Source organism: Amblyraja radiata, chromosome 24 (genome assembly GCF_010909765.2).
Source record: "Amblyraja radiata isolate CabotCenter1 chromosome 24, sAmbRad1.1.pri, whole genome shotgun sequence".
Lineage (NCBI taxonomy): Eukaryota > Metazoa > Chordata > Chondrichthyes > Rajiformes > Rajidae > Amblyraja > Amblyraja radiata.
In genome coordinates, this window is record NC_045979.1 from 11909707 (window position 1) to 11931510 (window position 21804).

Genomic DNA, 21804 nt, shown 5'->3' on the forward strand with positions numbered 1-21804 from the left:
CAAGCTGGCCTGCATCCAATAGGATGTTTTCTACAGTAAATCTGTGAAATTTGCTAAGAGTCGTTGGAGACATGTCAAACTTCCTCAATCTTCTGAGGAAGTCGAGGCATCGGTGTGCTTACTTGGCGATAGCCTCAATGTAGTGGAAGTAGAGGTTGTTGTCTTAACTGTGTATTACTAAGCTCCCCTATTTCTATCCTGTTCTCTGTATCATTATTATTCGAGGGTTGTGGATGTAGTTCAGTCCATCAAGCAAACCAGCCTCTATTTCCAATGCCTGCCTTAAACAAACATCCTTCACTCAAGATCTAAGAGGCTGTTTAAATGCAGAAGGTATCACAGTTGAGCTCCTGAAACTGCTCCCTCAATATTCAAATTCGCTCTGAGATCCGCATGAATCACAAGCACAGAGCAATTTTCTATCATTGCCGATAATGTTATAGCTTTCTGGCATTCAATAATTCACTGACAGATATTTTATGTTCGCTGTAATGTGTTTGAAAATATGCCGCACTGCAACTGTGGCCGAGATTGGGGTACTAATTCCTTGCCTAACATGATTCTGAACAGCAGTTTGTTACCCTTGCATCACTCTGGTGAGAAAAGTCTCGCAGACTGACAGATGGCTGAAAACTAAATTGGTTTTCTTAAGTGGTGAAGTTGACGCAACACTAGAACTCTTGTTGTGTTTATTTTTTATCATCATATATCACCTGATACTGCTTAGTACCAATATCACATAGTGCATGCGATGTTTTGCCTTCATTACTTCAGTGATTACACTTTGAAAATGGTTGATGGGCTAAATTGGAACAACCCGTGGCCTCAACATAAATGCAAGCATTTCTTATCTCTGGTAAGAAGTTATTTTTCCACAATATATAACAAGTTCACCCATGAATTGAAATGTCATCTGTCAGTGTAATGGTTAGGGTTGCTTGCATATTTGGGAGGAACCATCCTTGCAGTGATCATTGTAGCAACTCCACAGGAGTATTTGGCTCTTATCAATAAAAGTTTGATTGATTTTAGAACAAAAAGAGGAAAGTACAAAAGCTTTTACATTCTTCTTACTTTTCCTTCAACTCAATCTTGTAGACTTTTAGACTTTAGAGAAACAACGTGAAACAGGCCCTTAGGCCCACCGAGTCCTCGCCAATCAGCGATCACCCGGTACACTAGCACTATCCTACACACTAGGGATAATTTACAATTTTTTCCGAAACCAATTAATCTACACACCTGCACATCATTGGAGTGTGGGAGGAAACAAGGTGAATGTACAAACTCTCTACAGACAGCATTCATAGTCAGGATCGAACCTGGGTCTCTGGCGCTGTAAGGCAGCAACTACACCACTGCGCCACTGTGCCGTCCCAAAGTCTTTGTAACATGTAACTTAACTTTTGTAACTTTAGTGTGGTTTAGTTTATTATTTTCACATGTACCAAAGTGCAGTGAAAATGTTTTTGTTTGCGTGCTATCCAGTCAAAGAAAAGACTATATATGAATACAATCAAGCCGTCCACAGTGCACAGTAAAAGGATAAAGGATCTGCTGAAATTTAAAGATTGCAATAGATGATGGCAGATCCCCTTCTGGGACCGGCTTGCAAAGAGTCACCATGCTCCAGCTTGGATCTTGAAGTGGTAATAAAGTGATATGTGAACTCATTGCCACAGAGAGCTGTGGAGACAAAGTCAGTGGATATTTTTAAGGCAGAGGTGGACTAATTCTTGATTAGAACGGGTGTCAAGGGGTATGGGAAGAAGGCAGGAAAATGGGATTAGGAGGCAGAGATCAGCCATAATTGAATGGCGGAGTAGACTCAATGGGCCGAATGGCCTAATTCTACTACTATAACGTGTGAACTTGGGAATTGAGATGGTGATGGAAATAGCACCATAGGAACGCCAGGAAGTGGGAACCTTACAATCTTTCAACAGCTACCACTGGATCCCTAGCACATTCCCTGGGTTAGGCAGATAATTTAAACCCAATTTAATGTTTTGCTAACCTTGAAATAACAATAGTAAAAGTACTTCCTCCCTCAGTATCTGCTCATTCTCACTGTCCAGATGATCATTCTGATCTGATGATATCGTGTTACCAAAGCCCTTTTACCAAATCTGAGGTTGGTTTCTCACGTTGTAGTTTTGTGCCTGTAAATGGTACAATATGAGATTTGCATTGTGTATTTACTGCTGCTTGTGTTCTGTTGTAAGGCTGTCATTGCATGTTATTTTTAATAGATGACCGTACTGAGGCAACAGACCGCACACACACAGAGGAAAACAGCAGCTGGTGAGGGTCCAGAAGATTTGCAAATCACCGAGAGCACAGAAGCTGCACTGAAGACAACGTGGAAGGTAGTTTACTTCAGCCGTAGTAACCTGGGCGCGTTATATGATTCTCGTCTTTTCAGCAAGTTTACGAGTACTTACGTTTTGCAGCGTCTGTGGAGGGAATGGGCAGATGACGCTTTGGTTCAGGACCCTTCCACAAACTGATGGAGTAGTGGGGAGAGATGTGGAAACGAGAGGTGGGGGTGGGGGAAAGCTCCCACTTTGATGGAAGTAGTACTCAATGAAATGACAAAAGAAAAGTGATAAACACAAAATGCAGGAGTAACACAGCGGGATAATCAGCATCTCTGGATAGAAGGAATAGGTGACGTTTCGAGTCGAAGCCCTTCAGACTGGCTTCAGTTCAAAGGGATATTAGGTAATTCCTTTTGCAACAAAGTATTCTTCATTTCCCTTCTCCACTGGAAGCTCTTGGACATTTGTGTGGTTGTTCCTATCTAAACTAAATTGGTAGGTCAAACAACACCAGAAATAAAAACAGATGGCTCATTAAAATTACCTTATGTGCTCATGGAGTTATTTTTGAATGGTACATAATGCAATAATGTACCAAATCAGCCACAATAGAACAGAACTGAACCATCTGTCTTCTCAGTCAATGTAGGTGGGAAATGAAGTCTAATACTGTCAGTTACATCTTATTATGACAAGAAAAATGGACTGCAGCAGTCTACCTCTTAATTTCCCAAGGCATTAACAATTTCAATATTGGAATGTTGCTGGTTTGCGAGATTCATGGAGCTTTTCTTATACAATAGGTCACGAAGAGCAAAGTAAAGTGCTGAATATCAATATTTTTAAAAAAGGAACACTGTTTGAAGTCTGAATAACAAAATACTTCAAAATTACACAGGTTATTAGATGTAAAGGAGAGGAAAGGTTCAGATAAGCAAAGTTTGTTACAAATAAGTGTATAGATCACTTAATTCCTGCAGAAATATTGCACTAATGTTTGATGCTGATAAATAGGTAGTATATTTGTTAAGTTTCTATTGTAATTCAATATAATATATTTTCACATAATCTTGTTTGCATTGTTAATTTTGCACTGCAATGCTAAAAATGATTAATTGCTCATAAATGTTAGAACATCGTAAGGATGGCATTTCACTCTGTGAAGCTTCAGTGTGGTTATAATTCACTAACAGTCGATGGGTTTAATTCACTCCAGAACATACACTTAAAGTGAAATTATTAATCAATGACTGGAAATTTAAGTACTATTCTTCCACGGGTAAAGAGTATGTGTTACTATTGTGCTCATGACCACATTATTCTCCAGTCGAGAAGGCCTATTAATTTGCAGTGAAATGCTGAAGTGATATTCATTCAATATTTTAAAATCTGTATTGCTTCCATTCCTGAAGAGTTTAAGGAGTTAGTTTGTTTTAAATAATTTTATACTGTTTTGCACTGATATTAAAAATAATAGTTGATCCTCAGAAGAATTTGCACTACATTCATCAGATTAAAAGTAATCTATGAAGGTGCTCAATGCAAAATGTTGCATTTGAAGCAAACTATAATATACTAGACTAAGTGGGACCCTTTGGGTCCCAGCATCACACGGGAGGGCTGGTCCCCCAACGCAATATTCCACCTCTCCACCAATTCCAATATTGGTGGCCAGTGGGGGGGGGGGGGGTCTGGAGCGCTAGTATGGGTGTTGTGGGCTGAAGGGACTGGTTTCCAGAGGGCTAGTATGGACATTGTGGACCGAATGGATTCCTGGGCTGGTGGCGCAGTCACTCAAGCCTGTTGTGCTGGCAGCTCACTCACTCACGGCTAGTGGCCAAAATGCTCCTCCTGGGCTAATATGGGCATTTTGGGCAAAAGGGACTGGTTTCAGGCAGGCCAAACAACTCATTTCATTTCATTTCCATTTCATTTCAAGCGCAGGGCTGGTCAAACAGCTGATTGCATTTTAATTTCACTTCCATTGCCATTGCAGTTTCAAGCACAGGGCAGGCCGAACAGCTGATTGCATTTTCATTTCACTTCCATTGCCATTGCAGTTTCAAGCACAGGGCAGGCCGAACAAATGATTGCATTTTCATTTCACTTCCATTGCCATTGCAGTTTCAAGCGCAGGGCAGGCCGAACAACTCATTGCATTTTCATTGCCATTGCCATTGCCATTGCCATTACAGTTTCAAGCACAGGGCAGGCCAAGTCAAACAGCTCATTGCAATTTCATTTCATTTTCATTGCCATTGCAGTTTCAAGCACAGGGCAGGCCAAACAACTCATTTCATTTTCATTAAGGGCTAACAAATCATTTATTGCATGTACATTGCAGACTCACAGTTCAATTGATGCACAGCCTAGAATGAGAGTAATGACTTCTCCCTCGCAATCTTGCAGAGTGACTAAGTCATGTTCAGGCATCCAGGGTTTTATAGTCCTGCCCCCCCCCCCCCCAGATGGGGCGTTACCTTCATCGCGGTGATTGACAGGCGAGAGGATCTCAAGGTTTTTTAAATACTCATAACTTTTTTATTTTTCATTGATGGGAAAAATCTTCAGGGCCTGCTCAGCGGAGGAGGACTGTGAGTAAGATGACCAAATATCATAGCAATATATGGTAGCGTTTTTTCTAAAATCAATATACAGCACAGACAGGAAGTGGTCAAGATGAGGCTTTTAATTATTTAGATTTACCTGTTAGATTTGCTTTAGTTTTCTCCACTATTTTTTGTCTGTATTCATTCTTGGTTAGTTATTTATATTACATTTCTACACTATTCACATTTTTTTTTTGCTGTTTTGTGTTTTATAGTCTCATATTTATGAGCATTTTTTTCATATGTGGCTAGTATATTGATATAATTGTATGGATATTCAAATATTTATATGTAGATTTTTACCATATTTCCACCTGCAACTATGCTTATTTACTATTCTCTAACACCCATGGCTTCTGAAACCCTATGTACTGACTTCACAGGCATAATGAGGTTAATCTTTGATATGTTCAAGTGTTTTTTAACACAGAAGAGCAGAATGTCATTTCTCTGACAGCCAGCATTGCCTGAGTGGGTAAATCCTCCCACAGTGCTTGGAGCACTTCTGGCCAGTTGTACTGTGGAGGCAGTCAGGGAATTACAATCTTCCTTATCATATATGCAATGATGTTTGCAATAAAGCAAAGCGGACGTGTGTTCAGGTGTAGAAACAGCTGGAGCATTGAAAATCCTTTCAGTTCTAGCTACAGATCTAGCTGTGCTACCACAAAGCTTCACACCCAGATATTCCCATTTCATTTCCTATATTATGCTTTCATATGATTGGGGTTTTTTTTCTCTCTTTTTTTTCTTCTCCACTATGGGGTGAATTTATTTTGTTTTTAATTTAATTCAGAGCGCCTCATGCATTGTCAAATTATGATTAAAGGACAAAATAAAATTGCTTCTGTCGGCTTGTCTCACAAGCCATCACGGAACAATAATGGATAGATTAGCATTTGATTCGTACTCCATGCAGTTCGAACACTGTTATTAAAAAATAGACCTGTTCAATATATACACATTGGATAGACAAATATCATTCTGAAGAGGTGATAGCTCCCCTTGAACACGAGGAAAATTAAATTCCAGACTGATAACCACACAAAAGGAGGTCATATTCCACATCAGCTTCTTGTAAGACTACTATAGTTAGCCTCACTTCTTAAACTTACAATGAGACAGAACAAGGCCATTTGCAAGTTAACTTTATATGGATTCTCATAGAAACTATCTTATTAGTTGCCTCCCCTCTTTCCCTACTTCTCTGTCTTCCTGTGACTGATTCACTCATACATGCCTGTCATCTCCCCTTTGGTTCTGTTTTGTTGTTAACTTAAACTAAGGCCAATTTATGATTACCAATCAACACATGTTTAAGGAGACCTGAGCATCCAGAGGAAGTCCACATGGCCATGGAGAGGATAGTTGTGGGCATGAGGAATCCACGGGATTCGAGTCTGGATTTGGGACCAGGCATAAAGACCTTGCCCAATGGAATCGAGTTTGGAATTCAAGTGCACCATGTCAGCCGTCATGGAACATCAGGATTGGGAACAGCAGCAGGCCATTTGACCTGCAAGCCTGCTCCACTATACATTATGACAATCCAAATGCATGATCTCGACACAAAATGTTGACTATCTCTCTGACTCCACAGATGCTTCTTGACGCACTTACTGCTGCCATTTATGCTTAATGTGCCAAACGCAACCCTGATTGGTGCTAAATCTTTGCCTGGTTTTCACAGTGGTATTTTGTCAAAGTTCTGATGCAGATATGTTAATGAGAAAATCTTACATTGCCATTCATTTTGTGGTGCCAGAATTGAGAGCATTCATTGATATAATTCATTGAAGAGTATTTGTTCTGAGCATTAATAGTTTTGGCATTGAACAAACTATCATCCTCCCCTTAAAAATGTACAGCCACAGAATCATTTATTAGTATTATCTAAATTTACATAACTGTTGACAATATCATTGATGCATGAATGTAGTTAATAACATTTTTGGGGAACACTGACAATATTCCCTGGCTAGACAAAAAAACGCTGGAGTAACTCAGCGGGACAGGAGAGAAGGAATGAGTGACGTTTCAGGTCTGAAGAAGGGTATCGGTCAGAGACGGTGCCTGGCCCGCTGAGTTACTCCAACATTTTGTGTGTATCTTCGGTGTAAACCAGCATCGGCAATTCCTTCCGACACAATATTCCCTGGCTTCCGGTTTCATTCACAGTTTTGAACTCAAACCCCCATTTCAGATTTGAGCACGGAATGGACTGGAGGTGACGGTAAATCAGCCTTTGTGTTCATTATCTTCAGTTGCTGCACATAATACCATGACACAATTGAAAGGAGAACAGGACATGGTCAAAATTCCTAGCTCGCCCAAACTGCCAAAAACTACACACAAAATAGCTGCCACCCTTCCCATTGTTTAGTGACCACACATTAAAAATACATAATTCAATAAAAAATCCTAAGCACATCTGGTGAAATGAGGTAATGCACTGTATAAATGTAAATTATTACATTTCTATCTTTTCGGTTCTTGACAGAATTTGCAACTTTAGCTATTGTTCATTTTGATTCTGTTTATTTTTCTTTCAACCGAAGTAACAGTTGGAAAAAGGCACATAACAGCTTGGGAAACCGGTGCTGATTCTATTTTTGTGTACTTGTTGTTGATTTCACTATAAATGGAAAATTCATGCAAATTAGTTAGCAAAAATAGATTTTTAAGGAATGTGAAAAGAAACTTACAAAAACGTCTTTGCGGTAACCTGCCAACACGATGTTCGAGTTGTGATTTTTTTAATCTTAACATCGACTCTTTACATGCATCATGTTCACCTTTTGTCATTCATAGATCTATTTATGTATTTAAGCAAAAGATTGCGGATGCTGGAAATCTGAAATCATCTATTTATATACTAATTGTAAAGCCTTGGGAGTCAGAATTACCCTGTTGTTGGGACTGTGAATGGTTGCAAACTGTCATATTTTGAATTTCTTTCTTCGAAGTTATCCGATTAGCAGCTCATCCTAACTTCATAATCATTTTTTATTAGACTGTTAGTGATCTACATCTGCCTCTCTCGGAAGATCAAATTATGTTTGAAAAGGGCAAATTACTCATGGTATAATTTTGTCATTAAGTACAAAATAACTTCATCAATTCTTTCTTGTCTATCTCTACATGAGAACTGTGTAGGTGGTAAATTGGTTATTATTTCATTTTGAACTTGTACATCATTGGTTCTTGAAATTAGATACTGATTTTTATAAATGCTTGGAGATTAGTAGCAATCCTGGTGAAAGTGTATGATTACTCATGTTGTTAAGTATACATATTGGTTTTCATCTAAAATTGTGGTTATAGTATTATATTAATTTCTTGTTTGCTTTAAGTTACTATGTTCACTGTTCCATCAGTGAATTTAGATCTTTGAACATTTTAAGTTTCATGGATAATTATTCAGACATTTCAAACCTAGTCTGGTCTCGCCTCTTCAGAACACTTGATTCATAGAACATAGAACAGTACAGCACAGGCATGGGCCCTTTGGCCCACAATGTTTGTGCCGAACATGATGCCAAGTTAAACTGATCTTACCTATCTGTACATGATCTATATCCTTCTATTCCATGCACTTCCATGAAGGATGTGCTGGCTCTGGAGAGGGTGCAGAGGAGGTTTACAAGAATGATCCCTGGAATGACTAGGTTAACATATGATGAGAGTTTGACGGCACTGGGCCTATATTCTCTGTAGTTTAGAAGAATGAGGGGGGACCTCATTGAAACATACAGAAAAGTGAAAGGCTTGGATAGAGTGGATGTGGAGGGGATCTTTTCACTTGTGGGAGTCTAGGACTAAAGGTTATATCCTCACAATTAAAGGACATTCTTTTAGGAAGGAGATGAGGAGGAATTTCTTTAGTCAGAGGTTGGTGAATCTGGAATTCTTTACTCATTTTACACCTACATCCTCTAGTTTTGGACATTTCCACCCTGGGAAAAAGGTTCTGACTCAACCTACCTCTGCCTCTCATGATTGTATATACTTCTATCAAGTCTCTCACACTCTCACACTCTCACACTCCAATGTTCCAGAGAAAACAGTTCGCCCTGAACAGTTTTCTTTTTCACAACTATTCTGCACTGAATAACTTGGTTCTTCTTTAGAGTCTCCCATCCGCTTAGCATCTTTTTATAACTACTTATGGACGGCTCATTTTGAATATTTGAGACACAAGAGACTGCAAATGTTGTAATGCTGACTAATTCCTCAACTGCAACCACATTGAGAAGTTGCTCAGAAACATAATTGTGACATTTCTAGTTAGAAGACACTCAAGAGACCGGTGTGGAGAATTTCAGCAGAACCACCCCATCCAGAACAGTGCCCAGAGTAATGAAGCCATTGACCTGAAAAGGTTTAATGATGATGTGTCACTCTTCTGAATTTGTTCTAATTCCAACACTGGAATTGTGATTAGTTTGGTTAGGTTGTTTAGACCAAATCATTGTTATGTACAACTACTTTTGGTCTTTGCCAGCAAGGTGAGAAGTCTTATATGTCAATGACAATGCAACTTTCATTTGCACTGTGTGAAAAAAATCCCTATGGAGCAGAAGGAGCAACATTGCTTTGATGTTTAAGAAAGCTGCAGATACTGGAATAATCGAAGGTAGACAAAAATGCTGGAGAAACTCAGCGGGTGAGGCAGCATCTATGGAGAGAAGGAATAGGCGATCTTTCGGGTCGAGACACTTCTTCAGACTGATGTCGTGGGGGGGGGGGGGGCGGTTAAAGAAAGGAAGATGCGGAGACGGAGAGCTGGGAAAGGGGGAGGGAGCGAGAAAGCAAGGACTATGGCTGACAGGGACAAATGCTTCAGTAATGTTGCCCTTCTTTCTTTCTTTCTTTCATTCTTTCTTTCTTTCTTTCTTTCTTTCTTTTAAAATCTTTTTATTGTTTTTTTTTCATCATCTTAAAATATTGCAGTCTCACAGTACTCAAAAGCTTTTACCACGAGGGGCCCGTTGAGATATTTGACATCTACATTTATCAAAAAAATAATTTCACAAATAATTCCTGTGTTACTCCATATTCATTTCTTACAAAATGATTAATTGAATTCTATTACAAAAGAGGACGGGCCATTAGTTGCAAATTATGTTTGTACATTTTGCTTTTGAATAAAATAATACCGAGTTCTGATTGCACTCGATTTGCTCAGTGGCATTAACATCTAATATTTACACCATCAGCTCTTGGCAATGTAGTGCCCGATTAGTACAGAATTATGTGGAACATTTGTATGTCATCAATGTCACAAGTTCTTTACCGTTTCATTACACAATTTGTTCACCGGGTTAATTCTCGGGATGGCGGGACTGACATATGATGAATGGATGGGTCAACTGGGCTTGTATTCACTAGAATTTACAATGATGAGAGGGGATCTTATGGAAACATATAAAAATTCATAAAGGATTGGACAGGAAAAATGTTCCCAATGTTAGGGGAGTCCAGAACCAGGGGTCACAGTTTAAGAATAAGGGGTAGGCCATTTAGGACTGAGATGAGGAAAAATGTCTTCACCCAGAGAGTTGTGAATCTGTGGAATTCTCTGCCACAGAAGGCAGTGGAGGCCAATTCACTGGATGTTTTCAAGAGAGTTAGATTTAGCTCTTAGGGCTACAGGAATTAAGGGATATGGGGAAAAAGCAGGAATGGGGTACTGATTTTAGATGATCAACTTTGATCATATTGAATGGCGTTGCTGACTCGAAGGGCCGAATGGCCTACTCCTGCACCTATTTTTCTGTTTCTATGTTTCTATCCAGTAGTATAGATCAATTTGAATCTGCCCTTTGATTGGAACCAATCTCAATAAAACCTACTTACTGTAAATATGCCTGCAAAGATTATTGTAAGAACATAGAGCCATAGAGTGATACAGTGTGGAAACAGGCCCTTCGGCCCAACTTGCACACACTGGCCAACATGTCCCAGCTACACTAGTCCCACCTGCCTGCGTTTGGTCCATATCCCTTCCAACCTGTCCTTTCCATGTACCTGTCTAACTGTTTCTTAAATGTTAGGATAGTCCCTGCCTCAACTACCTTCTCTGGCAGCTTGTTCCATACACCCACCACCCTGTGTGTGAAAAGTTTACCCCTCGGATTCCTATTAAATCTTTTCCCCTTCACCTTAAACCTATGTCCTCTAGTCCTCGATTCACCGACTCTGGGCAAGAGACACTTTGCGTCTACCCGATCTATTTCTCTCATGATTTTATACACCTCTATCAGATCACCCCTCATCCTCCCGCGCTCCAAGGAATAGAGTCCCAGCTGACTCAACCTCTCCCTATACTTACTAAAATGAAACTGGTTTAACAGTTCATATCTCACTTTAAAATGTCAAAGTGATAACTTCTAATTATGACAGATCTCGACTGTGAATCCAAGGAGAACATTGTGTCTGTAATCTCTGTTGTTTTGCCATTAACTCTGCAGAGACTTTCAAATGGTTCCATTGATCCCAATGATGAGATTAGTCGGGTTGTGGATATGCAGGACTTGCTGGAGAAACAGAACTTTGAAGTGACGCAGATGAAAGACCGTCTGTCTACAATATCAGCGCGGGTGGCTGAACTGGAAGAAGACCTGAATACAGCCAGGAAGGATCTGATCAGATCTGAAGAAATGAACAACAAGTACCAAAGAGACATCAGGGAGGTGAGATGTGACCAACTTCCAATTATTTAAAATCATATCCTCTTAAAACTTCTCGTGTCTACAATGTAAATATTTTCATCTGAGATTTTTACTAATTGGACAATGGTTTGCAATTTTGACTTTGTCTATTCCTGTTGATATTTTCTAAAAATCCTGCTATCACATTCTTTACCATTCACTCAAGCATTTTCCCCTATTACCGATATTAGCTTAACTGACTCGTAATTCTTTGTTTTTTCTCCCTGTTTTTGTTTAAATAATAGGATAGGATTTGACACCCTCCATCTACAACAACTATTTTATAATCTAAAGAATTGTTTGAAGATGTCAACCAATGCATCCACTATTTCCATGGCTATCTCCTTTTCCATTCAGGATGCTGATTAAGGGTTAAACATTTGCTCAGGAGGAACTCCCAAGCTCATCTTTAAACGGTGCCTGAGGAATCCTTATCTCTACAAAAGAGAAACCCAGACCATTCTTATTGCACTGAAGTTCTCCCTTTGAATGTCAAGGGGTTTGAAATGACATCTTTCTCATCCAGGAGTGTCAGCGACCAAGCAAAGGCTGACATCTGGTTGAATTCAACATTTAACTCTCTGCTTTGTTGGCTTTAGGCAATGGCACAGAAGGAAGATATGGAGGAGAGGATTACAACGCTTGAAAAGCGTTATTTAGCTGCACAAAGAGAGTCCACATCAGTGCACGATCTTAACGATAAACTTGAAAATGAGCTTGTAAATAAGGATTCGCTGCACCGTCAGGTAACCTTTGTGTGGTCGATGAACATATTTATGCTGACGAGTAAACTGGTCATTTTATCCACCCCTAGTAAATCATATAAAGACATCTTTAATCTTTAGGATTGTCAAGTGCTGTTATTCTCACCATGCATTTGATAAGTAGTCATTTATTTGGAGCTCATTGAATGTCAAGACCAGTCTTTTATATTTGTTTACTTCCGTCTAGTTTTCCTGTTCACTGTGGCAGGCATGCACCAGCTCCGATTCCAAAAGTCTGACGGCTCAACCTTAATATTCAGTTCCAATATCATTGCCAACTCTCCCACGAGGGTTACATGAAACTCAGCTAGGCCAGCCATATAAATACAGTAGCTACAAGACTTAGGTTAGAAGCTCAAGATCCTGCAGCAACCAACTCGCCTCTTGTTACCTAAAGCCTCTGCACCATTTGCAAGGCACAAGTCCATGAGTATTATGAGTGTAATGAGTGCAGCCACAATATCACTCAAGATGCCCAACATCATCCAGGAAAAAACAGCTTGCCTGGTTTTAATCCCACGTATTTTTCTTAATATTCATTTCTTCCACCATAATAAAATGCACTGCAATTATTCGCATAGATTAGTTGGACATCACCTCCCAAACCTGTGACTGCATCACCAAAAGGCAAAAGGACAACAGGAGGAATTGTGAGGTTGCAGTAGAGTTGCTGCCTTACAGCACCAGAGACCCAGGTTCGATCCTGACTACGGGTGCTGTCTGTACAGAGTTGGTACGTTCTTCCTATGACCATGTGTGTTTTTCTCCAGGTGCTCCAGTTTCCTCCCACACTCCAAAGATGTACAGGATTTTAGGTTAATTGGTTCTATAAATTGTAAATTGTCCATAGTGTGTTGGATATTGCTAGTGAGTTGGTTGGCGTGGACTTGGTGGGCCCAAAGGCCTTGTTACCACAGTGTATCTCCAAACACTAAAGACTGAAAAAGGATCAATCATGGGTTAATCTCCAAGTTGCACACAATGTTAACCTGGAAATATAGCATAATTCCTTCATCACACGACCATCTTCACAGGTTCAAGACATTTCAGCACCAACCTTTTTAAAGGCAGTTAAGAACGGGAAATAAACACTGGCTTTGCTTGTCCAAATCCTGATTTAATACTGAGCGAGTGGTTAATTGACAGACCTCAACAATAACTATTCAAAGTGTGTAAGATTAACGCTGCCCCCTCTGAGAAAATGCATGTCAGTTCACTCACAACTGCCAAATGCATGCGTACAGCCTACCACAGCGAATTAGTGGCCTCAATTTCTGTGACACCAGGCTGACTAGTCAGCAGCGCTTTTAATTTAAAATAAAATCCTGCACATCAGGACTGCTCTACTTAAATCTGTGTGATGAATGGAGCAGCTTCCTTGGATGTGTTGAGTTAGTTGCACAGAATTCAACCTACGATGTGCCTTTAATTTATCCAGAGTCACTCAGTTGCTGCATCATGCAGCTGATTTTTGTTTTCACATTGACAAAAACATTTTCTGAACCAGAAGTGTATGTATGATGTATGATTGTATTTGCTTGGAGTTCTAGAGCTCAGGTCTCTGTCAGCGTCATTTATTGCAGCTTGATGTTTGAGTCCCAGTGGTTGTCTTCAGCATTTAGCAGAGGATGAGGAAGTCCCCTCATTTTATTTATTTGGGTCACCGCCTGAGATTGAAGCACTGATGCAGTATCTTTTTTTGTTAATACTCTCACTATCTGCAACCTACAGGAAAGACGGCAACCTTCTGTTTCCAGACAGCTTTCAATTTCCAAAACTCCAGAAAAGAATCAAAAGCTGTTTGATCCATAGAAGGTTTAAACACTGATGAATCTTTAATTATAGTGCACGCAGGCAACGATTAGTAGCTATTGTACCTGAAGGTCAAACATTAAAGGCTGTAACTATAGATGATGAACATACGACAGTAGAAGCCTGCACTGTTAAAATCACTGGACGTACTTTTCACTGAATCCTAATGTTAGTTGAAAAAGTATAAAGATGATGTGTTGTGCTTTGCTTCATAGCTCAGGGCTTTATCAGTATCATTTATTGCAGTTTAGAAGACAAAATGTAGAATACAGCAATATTGAGTTATACCGCAGGATTTAATGCTTGTTTCCGATGTGTATTGCAAGAATTGATTAGTGTAAACTCATATACTCTGTATTAATGGTGATGAAGTGCAGATTAATCTTAAATGTTAATTTAACATGAATATCATGTTCTTATGTGACTAAATAGTGATGTTGACAACTTTGTGCAGAGGAGGTTTCTTGTCACATCGAAGATAGACACAAAATGCTGGAGTAACCCAGCGGGACAGGCAGCATATCTGGAGAGAAGGAAAGGTTGACATTTCGGGTCGAGACCCTTCTTCAGCCTCCTTCTACAACACTACAATTACACTTCTACATGCATCCAGTCTGAAAAAGGGTTTTGACCCAAAACGTCACCCATTCCCTCTATCCAGAGATGCTGCCTGTCCCGCTGAGTTACTCCAACATTTTGTGTCAACCTAAGATGTGCTGGGTGGTGGAATAATTAGCAATGGTAAATTGCCCTGAGTGTGTAGATGTGTTGTTCAACTTGAGGTACATTGATGAGTAGGTGGGCAGAATAAAATTAGGTTAGTCTAAATAGACTTTAGACCTTAGAGAAACAGCGCAGAAACAGACCCTTCGGCCCACTATGTCCACCCCGACCAGCGATCACCTAGTACACTAACACTATCTTACATACTAGGGACAATTTACAATTTTCACCTAAGCAGATCTGCAAACCTGTACGTCCTTGGAATGTGGGAGGAAACCGGAGTTCCCCGAGAAAATCCATGCGGGTCATAGGGAGAATGTACAAACTCCGTACAGACAGCACCCAGAGTCAGGATCGAACCTGGGTTTCTGGAGCTGCAGGGCAGCAGATCTACTGCTATGCCACTGTGCCGTCTAAATGGGGTTTGTCTTGAAAGTTTGTGCAGAGGGGGGTTTTTTCTGTGCTGTATGACTCTTGTGTAATTCCAAAATAAATATTTTAGTTCCATTTAAAAAAAATAATATGATTCTAAATATTTTTTATAATATGCAATAGTCCTAAATACGCAGCATAAAAAATAAATAATATAGTTCAGAGTGGATCGATGCAAATGATTAATTGTCTCACATCCTATTTTTGAGAGATGGTTGAGGGAAGAGAATGTGACACGTTGCCTCCCGCGTTGTAGAAAGAGATGTGCCGTGCCAGAGCAGCATTCGGCAAGAGCAATGTTACTGCAGCACTCACAAAGCACTTTTCTCTTTTAAAGAGTGAAGAAAAGAATCGACACATCCAGGAACTGCTGGAGCTGGCTGAACAAAGGCTACAGCAGACGATGAGGAAGGCTGAGACCTTGCCTGAGGTGGAGGCTGAGCTTGCTCAACGAGTCGCAGCTCTGACAAAGGTGTGTGTCTTGCCACTGGCCTTTCAAATGGGAGGGAAACTCTACAATTACACCTCTACGTGCATCCAATATGCGTTTTGATTCATCAGCGTCACACACTTTCCACACCTTCAAAAGATTTTTGATTTTTTTTTTTTTCTTATTTTTGGACTTATAGCGCAGAAATCTTGTGATGTACATGTTACTGAATGGACATTGACATATAAAATGGATGCAGAGTTCTGGCAATAAGATGTGACCATGGATTTTGCATTAATTGGTAGGGGACTACATTCAGCAATGACCTTAAAGCTCATCAAACATTAAATATTCATGATTCATCAAGCTTTCCTTCAGTCAAATCTTTCAAAACATTTTGTTCTGATGAGCTTTAAACTACATGTTTAAAACGTGACATCCATTTTTACAATAGTGTTTTATTCTAACATTTTTATTTAGGTTCGCACTTTTCACTGCTAATTTGCCACATCAATGGATTTTTCTCATTTCTAATTTGGTAGATCTTTTTTCACCAATTGAAACATTAAACTAATCATTTAGAACATGGCACGAGTTTGGACCTCCAAGCATATGAAGTAAATGTAAACCGTGTTCTTGGAGTGCTCTTTAGCAAAAAGAAACTTTTATTTGCATGCTGAAAAATAATTGATTGGCCATTTCATGAATAACTGCCATTTATTTTAATTGTACAATTGTCTTTATCAGGAGATGACATAGATGTAATCATTCACAAATGTTTGTGAACTTCCACTTTATTAATGTTACAAACACCACTGAGACCTGCAGAATGGATGCTGGTGTTGTAGTTCATGTTCTGACCTTAGTTCATCTCCAGTGTCCAATAATAAGGCTGAAATTCTGTTCCAGAATATGATGGTTCTGAAGTTTTCTGATGTTGTACACTTTCCCTGAATATCTGAAAAATCTGTGACAGCCTTGCAATTGATTTTATCTAAAAGGATAGATTACCAAGTTTCCCAGAGTTTCTAAAGTTATAAATTCCGTTGAATTGCAGTGTATTGATAAGATGCAAGCACATAAGCGGTAGATTTAACCGAGAAGGTTGTTCAATTCTCATCCACAATGCATTTAACCCTATTTGCAGATACAATTACAGCTTTTGAAATACATTTGGACTGACATATGGACAGGGGCGGTTTAGACGGCTATGGGCCAAATAGAGACAATTGGGACTATCCTATTCTGCCATTTTGGGCGGCATGAACAAGGAGGGCTATGACTCTATACCATCTCACATTCACAGATTTTTTATGCCTTTTTAATTTATTTCAGAATGCTTTCTGTGCCATGGTTGTCCACTGGAACCTCTCCATCACAAAAATCTTGGGTATTTAGTTGGTTCAATATTCCCAGGGCAGTGAGTTCACATTCGGGCCCAACTTTCCTGACCAGTTTCCAGATTTTTCCATTTGTAGAGTCTTGGCTATCAACAAACTTGGTGCTGATGATTGACCATTTGGGTTTGGGAAACATTAATTACTTGTTGTTACTTTACCCCTAACTGAAGGGTTCTTTAAAAAATTGGCGCTGAGATGATCGAAAGAAATGTCTCTTCACCCCACACTTGCACTTTTCCGTACCAGAATGTTTCTAATTCTCTAATAAAAACATCCTGAAATACTATTTATTCCTTATTAACTTAACCAAATATTTATATTTGAAGTTGTTTTGCATAGGTTTTACACAGTAATAGCCCTGTTTGGCATAATGATTAGTTGACTTCATTTTCTCTCTGTGGCAATACAGTATTAGTGCTAGTAAGTTTCTGAATAAATGTTTGATAATGTCTGCAAATTTATGACACTCAGCAAGTCGGTCAGCGGATGTGGAGGTGAAAAGAAAGTAAAGGTTTGACACAGAATCCACGCATGAATCCACTGGTTTTTCTCCTTCACAGTAGCAGATGACCTGAATATTTCCGTTTTTTCTATTTAAAATCTCCAGTGCATAACATTTTATCTTTTCTATTCCACGGTTTATTTTGCAGATACTGTCATTTCTTGTTAATTGGTTTTGCACATAATTACGAGACTAAATGTATTTGAAGTGTATGATTAAGTTGGAACTTTTTTTTGGAAAGATGGTAGTAGATTTAATCACTACAAACCACGGAAAATCTGAAATATAGTTAGTTGTAAGTAGCAGCTATAAATTATAATCATCAAAAAGCTTTGTCAACCAAAATGACAGAGGAGTTGACGGAGCATTTCTGCAAACTGACTGCACTGGCTGTGGTCATTTATTTTCTGCTGGAGTCGGTGACGTGAAGAAGACAAGAGTTTGCATGTTGGGAGGTGAAAACGGACAAGGGAAAGAGGTTTCATGGTGAGGAACGAGTAGTCTGAAAATATATTACTTTCTTATATATAACGTGGACACGGTAAATAGTAAGATTAAACGAGAACTTACCAGTTTGAAGTTTGATCTGTATTTTATGAGGAGTTACGATGAGGGATTACGTGAAGAACCCCGCCAGGACGCATGCGTGTCATTCTTCAAAGCCGCGGTGTGAAGTCACAGATAACTGTAATGACTAAACATAGTAAGATTAGACAAGAGATACCAGTTAAGTATATGATCAGGGTGGGAGCGGAGGGCACGTAATCCCTCATCGTAACTCCTCATAAAATACAGATCAAACTTCAAACTGGTAAGTTCTCGTTTAATCTTACTATTTTACTTCGGATTATTCTTACATCCCATATTTGGGAGTATCTGGTTCTTGGGGATAGTATTAAAATTCCCCTCATAAGTTTTGTACCAGTGGGTGAGTCCCAACAGTGTAATGCTCTGTCCCCTGCCATAGGTAAGTCGATGGGGCACTTCTGGCGCAGTTGATGGCACTGTAACTGAGCCCCTCATCATAGTGGAGGCCTGCCAGATATTCCAGAACAGACGGGATGTTCATGTCTCTGATACCATGTTTGATACCACTGGGAACCATGGTAGTGTAGGCCAATCGGGTACTACCAATACCAGATGCAGAGTTGTTGTATTTCCTTAATACCCGACTGATGAGGCAGGAAAAGGAGGGAATGCGTAAATAAACAATTTCCCCCCTCCCCCCCAATGCAGCGAAAATGCATCTGTCGCCGCTGCCCCAGGGTCTGGTTCCCATGAAACATAATTTGATAACTGGTGGTTAAGTCTGGATGCGAATAAATCGATATCTGGTGTTCCATATTTGCTGTGATATCAGCAAATACTATTTTATTCAACATCCATTTGGTGTTTACATTAAATTTGCGTGACCTGGTGTCTGCCACTGAATTTAGTCTTCCTGGTAGGTAAGTGGCTGATATCCAAATATCTCTCTGGATACACCATTGCCAAATTGTATAGCCAGATTGTCACATGATGTCGATTTGTTTCCACCCTGTGGCCAATGTATGCTACCACGGTGGTATTGGTATTGGTGGCTCCCCACCCAAGTGCACTGGCATCAGTTTGTAGTACCATGGAAGGGTTACTGACAATGATTGGATTGGAACAAAGCCAGATGTTATCTATCCACCATTTTAGTTCCATTTTAGCTTGATTGGTAGTTTCACAGATCTGTCAAAGTGACCTGCATAATTTAGAGTGCTTGTATTTTGCTCTCTGTATGTTTTGGTAATGTAGAGGTCCAAATTGTGTGGCTGGAAAGGCAGCCATCATTATGCCAATTACTTTTGCTACCAATCTGATGGATGGTTCGCTGATGTCAGTGAGGTTATTGCAAGCCTCTATTAAATCTCTAGCCTTTCCCTTAGGCAGAGTCACCGACATGTGAACTGAGTCAATGGTGAAACCCCAGATAGTCCATAGTAGTGGAAGGCGTTAGTTTAGATTTAACTGGATGAAAAATGAATCCCAGTTTTCCAAATAACTTTTTTGTGGCTGTTACAGTTTGTTTGGCCAATTCCAAAGTTTTGCCCACAATGAGTATGTCATCTAAATATGCCATGACCATGTGTGTACGTTTCTGTAGAAACGCTAGGGCTGGTTTCAAAATTTTTGTGAAACAGCCTGGGGCTGATGATAACCCATTTGGCAGTGCTTTATACTGTCAGAGTTGTCCCATCCAGTTGAATTTTAAGTAACATCTGTGGTCACCTCGTATAGGCACTGAATAGTAAGCATCTTTTAAATCGATGCTGGCCATTGAAGTAACCTTTGGAAATTAATTGTTAAGCAGTAACAAAGGTATCTATTTTGTCAGATCTATGATGATGCGATAACCATCATCTTTTTTGTTTTTGATAAATATATTGGACACGAATTCTAATGGTTCGTGTTGAGTTTTCTCAATTACACCTTTTATGTAAAGCCGCTTCAGTTCAGCTTGCGCTTTTGATTTTCCTTTATCAGAAGGCACGAACATTCGGTTCAGTATATGTTGAACTGGAGGGCTGTGCTTGTGTATAAACTCTATTGTATATCCCTGGATACTGCTTAAGATGTAAGTATCGGTTGTTATCATGCTCCATGCATTCAGAAAAGAGTGCAATCTCCACCCAATCTCCGTGCTCTCTGTATATTGTAGGGAACCAGACCCACCTACCTCCATAGTTACCAGTGGCAGGTTTACTTTTTGTAGGTTCTTCGCTGCTGTTGTCGCGCTGGGTCTGGATTTTCGGTTTGGTTGGCGTTGGAGGTCCCCGCATCTTCCAAGAAGGCCGGCCTGGGCCATGGCCTAAAAAGACTCATGTTTTGGGTACCGGACCTTCGAGCTTTCACCAGTTCTGCTGGTGGGTGCGTGGGGGTGCCGTAGTGGGTTCCAGTCTCTGTCCCCAGGTTCTCTTGTTCCTGCACCCTCTGCACACTTGTTTTTCCTTCTGCGGACCCCTCTTCCAGGTCAGCCCATAACTGACCCGCAGTGCTCACCTCTGATGAGGTAGAAGCACTGTGCAGCCCTTCAAGAGGTACTGCTGTGGGTTTATCATAGGGCCCACAGTGACCCAACTCCATCTCCCGGAGTCTGTCACGTTGGAGCAAAGCTCCATACACCGCTCCATCCGGCTCCAGCGCTCTCGGGCGCTGGCCGCCCGCGGTTGTTCAAAGTCGGACTCCTCTGAGTCCACGACCTTGTTTGTTTTGTGTCTAGCCTTTCCGCCCGGCCGCGTGGATCTGGCCGGTGCGGAGGCGACATCGGGCACAGCTGATCCCACTATCGGTGATCCGAGTGCTGCTGGCTGCCCGCTGCTCCGCATTTCAAATCAATTAAAAAACTTTATTGGCATGATAAAAAAAACATTGTTATATTGCCAAAGTATATATCTCTATCTCTCTCTCTATCTTTCTCTATCTCTCTATTTCTCTATCTCTATCTCTCTCTCTATCTCACTATCTCTCTCTCTCTATCTCTCTATTTATCTCAATCTATTATCTATCTCCCTATCTATCTCTCTATCTATCTCTCTATGAATCTATATCCATCTCTCTATCTATCTATCTATCTATCTATCTATCTATCTATCTATCTATCTATCTATCTATCTATCTATCTATCTATCTATCTATCTATCTATCTCTCTATCTATCTATCTCCCTATCTATCTCTCTATCTATCTCTCTATCTCTCCATCTCACTCAACTCTCTATCTATCTCTCTCTCTCCCTCTCTCTACCTCCATCTCCGTCTCTCTCTCTCTATCTCTGTCTCTCTCTCTATGTCTCTCTCTCCCTCTGTCTCTCTCTCTCTCTGTCTGACTGTCTCCATCTCTCTCTCTGTCACTCTCTGTCTCTCTGTCTCTCTCTCTCTATCTCTCCCTCTGTCTCTGTCTATCTCTGTCTGTCTCTCTCTCTCTGTGTGTCTCTCTCTCTCTGTCTCTCTCTCTGTCTCTCTCTGTCTCTCTCTCTCTGTCTCTCTCCTCTGCCTCTGCCTCTCCCTCTCTCCCTCTGCCTCTCCCTCTCTCCCTCTCTCTCTCGCTCGGTCTCTCTCCCTCTCTCTCTCTG

General features: G+C 40.2%; 1 protein-coding gene across 11 annotated transcripts in view; it reads left to right on the forward strand.

Moving 5' to 3' along the window:
- ppfia4 (PTPRF interacting protein alpha 4) overlaps positions 1-21804 on the forward strand; it is a 551689-nt gene that overhangs the window by 451317 nt on the left and 78568 nt on the right. For all 11 annotated transcript variants that reach the window (XM_033042432.1, XM_033042428.1, XM_033042431.1 and 8 more), the window contains exons 5-8: positions 2253-2369; positions 11404-11625; positions 12243-12389; positions 15712-15846. In XM_033042432.1, the coding sequence (XP_032898323.1) occupies positions 2253-2369; positions 11404-11625; positions 12243-12389; positions 15712-15846 (621 nt within the window). The remainder of the gene's footprint in view (positions 1-2252; positions 2370-11403; positions 11626-12242; positions 12390-15711; positions 15847-21804) is intronic.